This window comes from Neopelma chrysocephalum, unplaced genomic scaffold (genome assembly GCF_003984885.1).
Source record: "Neopelma chrysocephalum unplaced genomic scaffold, ASM398488v2 Primary Assembly neopelma1_125, whole genome shotgun sequence".
Lineage (NCBI taxonomy): Eukaryota > Metazoa > Chordata > Aves > Passeriformes > Pipridae > Neopelma > Neopelma chrysocephalum.
The window spans coordinates 82,418-92,539 of NW_020897787.1; the positions used below are offsets into that span (position 1 = coordinate 82,418).

At 43.9% G+C, this 10,122-nt stretch overlaps 1 protein-coding gene across 10 annotated transcripts in view; it reads left to right on the top strand.

Moving 5' to 3' along the window:
• The window catches only part of CTCF (CCCTC-binding factor), a 30,320-nt gene extending 21,054 nt beyond the window's left edge, over positions 1 to 9,266 (top strand). For all 10 annotated transcript variants that reach the window (XM_027698351.1, XM_027698347.1, XM_027698354.1 and 7 more), the window contains 9 exons: positions 86 to 256; positions 1,097 to 1,230; positions 2,496 to 2,616; positions 3,423 to 3,572; positions 5,452 to 5,612; positions 6,035 to 6,217; positions 6,611 to 6,746; positions 7,752 to 7,919; positions 8,906 to 9,266. In XM_027698351.1, coding sequence (XP_027554152.1) covers positions 86 to 256; positions 1,097 to 1,230; positions 2,496 to 2,616; positions 3,423 to 3,572; positions 5,452 to 5,612; positions 6,035 to 6,217; positions 6,611 to 6,746; positions 7,752 to 7,919; positions 8,906 to 9,087 — 1,406 coding nt within the window. In that variant the 3' untranslated portion in view covers positions 9,088 to 9,266. The remainder of the gene's footprint in view (positions 1 to 85; positions 257 to 1,096; positions 1,231 to 2,495; positions 2,617 to 3,422; positions 3,573 to 5,451; positions 5,613 to 6,034; positions 6,218 to 6,610; positions 6,747 to 7,751; positions 7,920 to 8,905) is intronic.
• Positions 9,267 to 10,122: the final 856 nt, after the last annotated feature.

The following is a 10,122-nucleotide window of genomic DNA, read 5'->3' on the forward strand; positions in this document are numbered from 1 at the left end:
TCTTTTCTTTTCCCTGCTGATCTCTAATGTTGCACAGTGGAGCACAGTGCTGTCAAAGGCTAAAGGTGGTTTCTTTCCTGACTAGGTGTAAAGAAGACATTCCAGTGTGAACTGTGCAGTTACACTTGTCCCCGTCGTTCCAACCTGGACCGCCACATGAAAAGCCACACTGACGAAAGACCACACAAGTGCCATCTCTGTGGCAGGGCTTTCCGGACAGTCACGTTGCTGAGGAACCACCTCAACACTCACACAGGTACTCTTGGTTTTGCATACATTGTTTTTGTAGGGCCTGCTCTGTCATTAGAACAAATAGGTTTGAGATAGGTCTCTGCTGTTTTTCTAATTCCTCTTACGGAACAAGCTAAAAGGAGGAGACGATGCAGTTGTTTTGTGCCTGGCCAGGTCAGCTGCACAGCTTGTCCTGTTCACAGGTGTAAAACTGGTCCTGGGCTTGATCTCAAATTACCTGAAGCTACAGAAATGTTCTCTTTGCCTTGAGCATTAGTACTTGTGTTCTCAGATATGTATTGTCTCTGCTGCGTGGAGAAAAGTACAATGAAAATGAGGCTGGAGTTAAACACGAGGGAATTAAAAATAACCAAAAACACCTACCCCCAAGGAATAGATTATAAACTGGATGAATAAAATTTATAGCTAGAAATTGTAACACATTTCTCTTGCTCTTTACCAGAATTTCTGGTATGAAACTGCAGGTAATTGAACTGTGAATATACTTAAGCTTGTGCCGTTCTGCCAAAAAACCCCCCACATATCCCTCATTTTCTCTGTGTACTTACACTGTGTCTAACTTTGTGGTTTCAGATTTGTAAATAACCAAGTGATACAAAAAAAAGTCTGTTTCCTCACTGAAAGCATGTTAGTTCTCTGAGATCTTCAATCCATTTGTTATTTATACAAACCCCCTGACTGTTGTGTAAATTATTTGCTACTCTAATCTAATCTTTCAGAACACGAAAGCAGTGTTGCTAATTCACTTGAAAAACAAAAACAAACCCAACCAAAACCGTCCCATATTTTCTTTTGTCACTAAATCTGCATGTCATTGCCTCCCTGCTTTGCTGCACACCCTTAGGTACTCGCCCTCACAAGTGCCCAGACTGCGACATGGCCTTTGTGACCAGTGGAGAGTTGGTTCGGCATCGCCGCTACAAACATACCCACGAGAAACCCTTCAAGTGTTCCATGTGTGATTATGCCAGTGTGGAGGTATGTTAGTTACTTGTTACAGTGCTGAGTGCTTCCTTGTGCACTTCAAAGATTGTTCACCATCTGTTATAAACTCTGTTCTCAGGCATTTCCTTCCTCTTTGGCCATTTGGTTAAAAGGCTCTGAGCAAAAGATGTTATAAATCAGAGCTGCTCTTGGAAGCAAATGGTGGGGTTTCCTCAGTGAATCAGAAAGCAGTTTGAGATCACTTATGCACAGAAATCCTAGGTGATACCCATTTCCTCTTTATAGACAATAGTTGTCATTGTTTCTTAAATTATTTGGCCTTTAATATGATTGCAGGAATTGTAGCATGCTCTGTGTTGAAGGAGACAGACGTTTCCTCCTGCAGTGGGGTGTCATTCCAGATCAGAATTGCCCTCCCATTTTAGAAACATGCATTCTGCAGATTATCTGTTTATGCCATGAAGGTGTCTGTAGCTAAAATTAATGAGCCTTTGCCTCAATATTGGTGAAGAGCAGCTTTGCTAATATTGAATGATTGTCTAATTTGCTCAGGCACATTAAGCTTCCTTGAATGCTTCCCTTCTATGCAGTATTACCTATTTTATGGGACAGCTTTTATATTGTGATAGGAAACTAGAGCTAGATGATGAGCAGCTGGAATTTCTGCAGTGGAAGAAGGTTACAGTTGGGAGAGCTTGAGCAGGGGCTTCAGTCTTTTTTTCCTACCCACACGGTGCCTGCAGTGCTGTAATTCCAGGCCCTGTGGGTTTGAGTGCTGAATAAATTGTGTTGCAGGGGTTTTCATAGTATGAATTAGGAAAGAACAACCAAGTTGGTCCTTACATGAGGTCATGCTGCTTTTTGTAGGCAAAGGTTGGTGATTAAGCAGTGTGGTCAGGCTAGAGTAGAACATGCAGTACCATTGGTGTTCTTGCTGACCTTTGAGCTGGGTTTGTACCTTCTCAATAAAAGCAGGAGAGGATCTCCAGGATACTTTGAAATTTTAGGGTGTCTTCAGCTGCTGAGATGGTCAATAACAGTAAGTTGAGCACTGGAGTCTAAATCAGGCTGCAGTGAGTGTGGGAGCAAGCATCAGGCAAGGCTGGGAGTGAGGTTGGGAGGTGAAGCGAACAGGAGTTAGTGGCTGTGCACAGTGTGAGAATGGCATTGAAACATGCTTGTTTGGATTTGTAACAAAATAAAAATAGACGACCTTAAACTCTTCACTGATTCCTTGTACCTTTGGCAGTCTGAGCTGCTCATCTGTGCTGACTTTCAGTCTTGCTCTTGACTTCCAGGTTAGCAAATTGAAACGCCACATTCGCTCTCACACTGGGGAGCGCCCGTTCCAGTGCAGCTTGTGCAGCTATGCCAGCAGGGACACCTACAAACTGAAGAGGCACATGAGGACCCACTCCGGTACTGATGCCATGTTTCCTTAGTGTCAGAGTGCTGAGGCTGTGTATGATGTGTGCTGACACTTAAACAGCAAAAGAAATAGGGTTTTGTAGCTTTGTCTTAAACCTTTATGAAGTCTCTAGCTGAAGAGAATGCACCGTGATTGATAAGCACTACTAAATTCATAACCTAATGGAATTACTGCACTAAGAAATGAGCTTGGGGAATTCTGATTTCCAATTTGACTGTGAGGTGATAAAATACAGGCACTTGTAGTATGAACAGAAGAAACTTCTTCTGTTTTCGGTGTTCCACTTCCAGTTTAAGATTAGAGCCATTTACAGTTTTATGCTTTAGTGTAATTTTAAAAGCTTCTCATGCATGTTAGTTCATACAGATGCTAAATTTTTTCTTCAATAGAAATGGAATTGATTTTACCACAGAATGTTACAGCAGTGCCAAATTAATCATACTGCTAAAACTAAAGCAGGGGGAAAATGCTCTTTTATATATACATGAACATTCAGAACCCCCACTCCAAAAAAGTCTGATGCCACTTGCTGTCTTATGGCAGCCTGTGTGTAGGTCTTGCCTGAATTTCTCAGAGTAAGAATAATGTAACTTGCTAAAAGATTGAACTCGAGTTTCCTTGTAGAAAGATGCTTATTGGATATAAAACTTGTAGAGAAAGAGAAATCGAGCTCTTTGTAGAGTTACTGTTGTCTAGATGCCTGGTGCAAGTTTCTGGGAGGTTGTTTGGGGCTTCTTGGGTAAGATTTCTTTTTAACAAAAGTACTTGTGCTATTTTTTCCTCTTGCCTCCTGAAGGAGAGAAGCCATATGAATGTTACATCTGCCACGCTCGCTTCACTCAGAGCGGTACCATGAAGATGCACATTTTGCAGAAGCACACGGAGAATGTGGCCAAATTCCACTGTCCTCACTGTGATACTGTCATAGCGAGAAAGAGTGACTTGGGTACGTATCCCCCAAACGTGGCTGTTTGCTGAAGGTGGTACAAAACCTTTCCCACCATTAGAGTGCTCTTAACCCAGTGCATCTGGCAACTGCACAACGTGAAGCACAGCTGGTAATGCACACTTTTAGCTCGCCATAGCTGCTGCAAATTAGAACAGTTTTCAGTTGCTTCCCATTATTTGAAGAAGTAATTTTTTTTCCCCCGAGCGTACAATACTGTTTTCAGGCTCATAGATGCCAGGCATTTATTGAACTTGGACTGAGATTCCAACAGCATAGGGACTGTGGGGTCTGAAAAGCCAGAAGATCACTTGGCTTGACCTCCTGCACATTAAGTGTCACGCAGAGATATTTTCATCAAGTTAAAAGGTTTGAATTAGACCAAATGTTTTAATTTTCTGGGGTGTGGAGCTGTGTGCCACAGACAGGGTAGGGGGGGAGTGTGTGCTCACAAAAGCCCTGAGTCCTTGCAGTAGGACAGTCTGGATCTAGAGAGGGGTACCCAGTGTGATTCCAGCAGGCAAGCTCTTATGTTCTAGAAGAAGGTGACAAACAATATCGTGCCCAGAGCAGCTGAGGAGAAGGAAAGAGCCACGATTTGGCAGAACTTTCTGTCTATAAACAGAATTATCACCCAAGTAATGGGAAGGCAGGCTCCCTTCCAGTGAAGACAAGTGTAAAGTGCTACAGTGAGAAGCAGTTTGAGAGGATGGCAGTCAGATGATGTCAGGAGCAAACAAGCTGATTTACAAGAGAGGAAAACTGATGTTAGCTATGAAGAATTTTTCTTCTAATAATGCTTTAATCTACCCTAAGCTACCTCGTGCAGCTGTGGTATGCTCTTAGTTGGAGGATTTTAAAGAAGTGACTAAAACCTCTGTCAGGATTATCTGCTGGTATCCCTGTTGCCTTCTAGCTCCGTCACACTGACTTCTAATCCTGCAGAAAATCCTGTTTTCCCCCAGTGAATTACCTGGCTTCTGTCTCTATCCAGGCAATTTGGGTTAGTCTTAAACATAACAGTCCACAAGACACTTCAGTTTGCCAATCATATGTTATCAAATGCGAGTGTCCTGAATCGGCACAGATTGCAACTAATAACCAAATCTGGAGTCCTGTGGAAAAACTCAACGGGGTTTTTCTGCAAGCTATTTCCATCTAGAAATTGTTCTAGTTGGTTTAACTACGAGTCTTTTAGGTTTTCAGTTGAATCCTAAATTAACCATTTCACTGATTTTTTTTTTTTTTTTTTTTTGGCTGAGCTCAGGAGTGAAGCCACACCTCAAGTGCTGTGTCCAGTTCTGGGCCCCTCAGTTCAGGAAGGACATTGAGGTGCTGGAGCAGGTCCAGAGAAGAGCAATTAGACTGGTGAAGGGACTCAAGCACAAGTCCTTTGTGGAGAGGTTGAGGGAGCTGGGGCTGTTCAACCTGGAGAAGAGGAGGCTCAGGGGAGACCTCCTCACTCTCTACAACTCCCTGACAGGAGGTTGTAGCCAGGTGGGGGTTGGTCTCTTTTCCCAGGCAACTGTCAGCAAGACAAGAGGGCTCGGTCTCAAGTTGTGCCAAGGGAGGTTTAGGTTAGATATTAGAAATAATTTCTTTACAGAGAGGGTGATCAGACATTGGAATGAGCTGCCCAGGGAAGTAGTGGATTCTCCATCCCTGGAGATTTTTAAGAAGAGACTGGATGTGGCACTTAGTGCCATGGTCTAGCAACTGCAGCGGTAGTGGATCAAGGGTTGGACTTGATGATCTCGGAGGTCCCTTCCAACCCAGCTGATTCTATGATTCTATCTCCAAAGGGCTTGTTAGGTTTGGCTTTTCCTGCTTGGGGGATCTGTGGTGGTGAAAGCCTCTCTCCGATCTTTTCCCTCCTTAGGTGTCCACTTGCGGAAGCAGCATTCCTACATCGAGCAGGGCAAGAAGTGTCGCTACTGCGACGCCGTGTTCCACGAGCGCTATGCCCTCATCCAGCACCAGAAGTCCCACAAGAACGAGAAGCGCTTCAAGTGTGACCAGTGTGATTATGCGTGCAGACAGGTGAGCTGGCAGCACTGGCACCCCCCCGTGAGCCAGTTAGGACAGGAGCTGAAAATACGAGGTGGAAATCTTAGCTGTTAAGTTTTTGACCAGCTGTGTCAAGGTCAAGTTAGTTGTCTTAAGCCTTTTGAAGGGTGTGAAGGAAAGTACGAGTGGCCTTTTCTTGGTGTGATGCTGCCCTGTAGAGAACCTTCTATTTCACAGCCTTGATGTATCTGTTGACCAAGGGATAAGAGTCCATATAGGATGGAAGTAGCTAGGACTGAATATGCCATCAATCCAGATGTTCTCACGTCCCTGCTGAATCATCCTTTTCTTGATATTAAAAAGTTTTGACTTCCTCGTAGCTGAAAATTCTCTCTTCTGATTCCATTTGCCTGAGTTCTCAACTTATTTTTCCCTGTCTTGCCTGTGGGTGCCAGGAGCGACACATGGTCATGCACAAACGGACCCACACTGGAGAAAAGCCTTATGCCTGTAGCCATTGTGACAAAACCTTCCGCCAGAAGCAGCTCCTCGACATGCACTTCAAACGATACCACGATCCCACCTTTGTCCCTGCTGCCTTTGTCTGTTCCAAGTGCGGCAAAACGTTCACTCGCAGGGTAAGGGAATTGCACTGCTTCGGACTGGGGGGATGTCGGGGTGGAATGAGGTTTTTAGCCAAGGGGAGAGGGGGGTGTTTACCCAGCAGAAAGGCTGGGTGAGGTAAAAGGTGCAATCCTGGTCTTTTAAATAGAGCCCTTCTCTCTGAGAGGAAAAGACCTGGTGTAATTCAGGATTAATACCAACACATATTAGCATTGACATCATGAGCAGTGTGGAAATGCAACTTTATTAATGAAGTTAATGAATGTACCAATTTCCCCTAAACAATCTTTCTTTAAAAAAAAAAGGAAGTTACCAGAAATGTGTTTGAAAATAAAGACCCAGAACGTCTGATCTTAAATTCTACACGTGTTTTAATTTTTGTTGTGTTTTTAATCTTCCATGAATAGAACACAATGGCCAGACATGCTGATAACTGCTCTGGCCTAGATGGTGGGGAAGGAGAGAATGGAGGAGAGACAAAGAAGGGCAAACGTGGCCGAAAGAGAAAGATGCGGTCTAAGAAAGAAGATTCCTCTGATAGTGGTAAGAACAGCTCAGTGCCTTCTGAGAATTACAGGCCTGTGATTCACTGCATGTGTTAGCTGTTGGTTTGCCAGCTCTGCAGGTTTGTTCTGGCACTTGAAAGAGTCTTGTCTGGTTGGCAAACAAAAAATGATAGTATGTGGCCAAGTACAGGGGGATTTACTGCCTGTGAGACATAATATAGATCCTGCTGTCCCAGGCCTGCTCTAGGGCAGTGTGGTTTAAAAAACAGTTTAACAGCCCTTGTGTCAGCTGTGCCATTCCTGTCCTGCCTGTGTGGCAAACTCTGGTAATTTTTTAAGAGTTCTGAAAGAAACTGTGTGGTTCTGTGGCACAGTGCTGTGAAATGGTACTTGATCCTGCTTGTGGTATGTCCAGACAACTGCACCACTGATTAGCTTGGCAACTTCTGTGGGGGAAGGCTGGCAGCATCCAAGGGAGATGCTGGTGGAGATATGCTGTTTGTGAAGGAAAAACTCATAGTCCTCTCTGCTGGTAGAGACTCATTGGGGTGGATTTCACACCTGGACACTGGGGCTGGTGGCTCTCCTGGCAGTGGCCTGGACAAGATGTTTGTTCCTCAGAAGTCATGGATTTGGGTTCCCACCTTCCATTGTGCAACCCTGTGCCCCTGTGGGTGGTGCAGGTGGGACTTGGAGGGGGACTGGTGGCTCCTCTGATGGGCCTGGGAGTAGCCCAGCAGTGTATTTGGTTCCCCTCCTACTGTTGTCTCTCTGAGCTCCTTTGTGGATGTGCAGAGTAGTTTTTATCACATAATCGAACATAATTATGTTTCCTTTTGCTTTCTGAAGGACAACTTGTCCCTCTAAGTTGGGGGTAACAGGTTAACAGTCTGTGCCACCAGCCTCTCAACAAAGGCCTTGTTTCCCTTCTTTCTCATCAGACTTGTCTCCTTTTGGATGAGGATTTGATGGTGCTTTGCTTTAGATGGATGTGTTTCATTCTTGTTTAAACTGAAGACTTACCTGAGATCATTTCTTACAGAGGAAAATGCTGAACCAGATTTGGATGATAATGAAGATGAGGAGGAGACTGCAGTAGAAATTGAGGCTGAACCAGAAGTTGAGCAAGAGGCTCCTGCACCACCTCCCAGTAAGAAACGAAGAGGGAGACCACCAGGCAAAGCTGCCACCCAACCAAAACAATCCCAGCGTAAGTCACTAATTGCAGCTCACCTTACACTGCTTGCTTGAGCACCTTTTCCTTTGGATTTGGCAGTTCTTGTAGGAGATCTAATCCCTTCAGTTGAGCTTATTTAAAAAGTAGATAATTGTACTTGTCTCTGTATTGCCAAAAACCTTGAAATTTGTTGCAAGGGTTTCCTGGTCATGAGGGAACCTGGCCACTTCAGACCATGCCAAAAAGAAAGGACATTATTTTTTTCTTCAGTATTATTTCATTTCATAGACCTGCCAACTGTTCACTGCTTCTGGAGCCAGTTGTGGTGTCTCTGCTGATGTACAGTTCCTGCTTAAGCAGCTGTCAGTACAGTCACTTTGGTGTTCCTACCTGTGTAGGCTTTGCAGGTATTGCCATAAATGAACTTGCTCCAGGCCTTTAGTTCTGAGCACAGGGCCAGTGCAGGTGTTGTTTCAACTCTACAGAGTTTTCTCTGTGATAGTAGACATCGTAACTGTGCAAAGTCTAAGTAAATAAATTAAAGGAACAAAGCAGGAAGGGTAAATGTATTCCTTTAAGGAGGTGGTGGCTTCCTCAGTGGCTTGGCTGGCTGCTCAGTGCTGTGAGGGTGTCCTTTCTCTTATTAGTCTGTAGAAGTATTTCATGCTGAATTTGTCATTAGTATCACTAGAATTGAAAGATTTGCCTTAGGCCCATACATTGATACGGAGGGGTTTTTGTTGATTACTCTGCAAAATCCATTGTTTTAATAATGTCTTAATACCAAAATGCACACTGGAACTGTGGTCCTGGGAGCACATCTTCATACAGGGGCAGGGAAATAGATGCTTTATGCTTGGGTGAGTGAGGTGGGTTGAATTGCTCCCCACTAATGTGGGAATGTGTGTTCCCTTTCCATGGAAGTGACTAAGTCTACCAAAAAGCTGTTTGAGGCCAGCTCTGGAACTAGTAAAATAATCTGGTTTACTCCCTCCCCCCCCCCTTTTCTACCCTTATAGCTGCAGCAATCATTCAGGTTGAAGACCAGCACACTGGTGAAATTGAAAATATTATAGTTGAAGTGAAGAAAGAGCCTGATGCAGAAACAGCAGAGGAAGAGGAGGAAGCTCAGCCTCCTGTAGTGGAAGCTCCCAATGGAGACCTCACCCCTGAGATGATTCTCAGCATGATGGACCGGTGATGGAGGAAGACCACGCTGGCTGACTGAACTGGCCTGGGCTGTGTTTAAGCGGCTCAAATCTATTTTTCCTTTTATCTTTTTTCTTGGCTTTGGGAAATGCATCATTTTAGACCATTTTACCAGACATACTGGGAAAAAAAAAAAACAAACGATGTTAGAATGTGATTTAACTAGAACTTGCTGTTTTATGTTAGCATTACAGGATCATGGAACATTAGGAAATATTTTGGAGTCCTTGAGGGTTTCCTGTGAGATGCTTGATTTTAGTTTTGCTCTGAACTTGCATTGTAAAGCTGGTCCAAGGGCCGTGTTTACATGCACCAAGTTTTAATATACAAAAGCGGAAGCCTTGACTAGAGTATGTGGAAAACCACTCCGGACTTGCCCTTCCAGTTCCCAGAGTCCTTGAGCCTCTTCTCTCAGTAGTGTTTTTAACTGTAAATGCAGACTTGGGAGGGTTCTAGACTTTTGAAATGTTTTTTGGGTTTTGTTTTTTTTTGTTTTGTTTTGTTTTTTGCTTTTTCCCACTGACTAGCTCCGGTTCTCCAAGTCAGCTGCACACGGTAGTTTTGGCATGCTCCAACTGGTTTCTGTCCTTAATATGCTTTGCTTTCTGCAAAGCATTTCTGTAATGGTCAAGCTTGTAAATAACTTTTTTTTTTTTTTTTACATTTTAATCTTTTTCCATTAATTAAGAGGTATGCAAAAATGCAGTTTAAAGAAACCCCAGTATTTTAATTCCTTTCAAACTAAGCGACAAGAGAATTGATAGAGTGTAAATGTTGAAAAAACTGTTGATAACGTAGGGAAGAGATGTATCCAGATTATTGCTTGCAGAATAAGAGAAACCCACACATGAAATCTGGTTTTGAAGCACAAAAACCTGCAATTTCCTAGAATCATAGACTGGCTTGGGTTGGAAGGGATGTTAAAGTCCATCTAGTTCTACCCCCCATGCCCTGGGCAGGGACACCTTCCACTAGCCCAGGTTCCTCCAAGCCCTGTCCAACCTGGCCTTGAATGCTTCCAGGGATG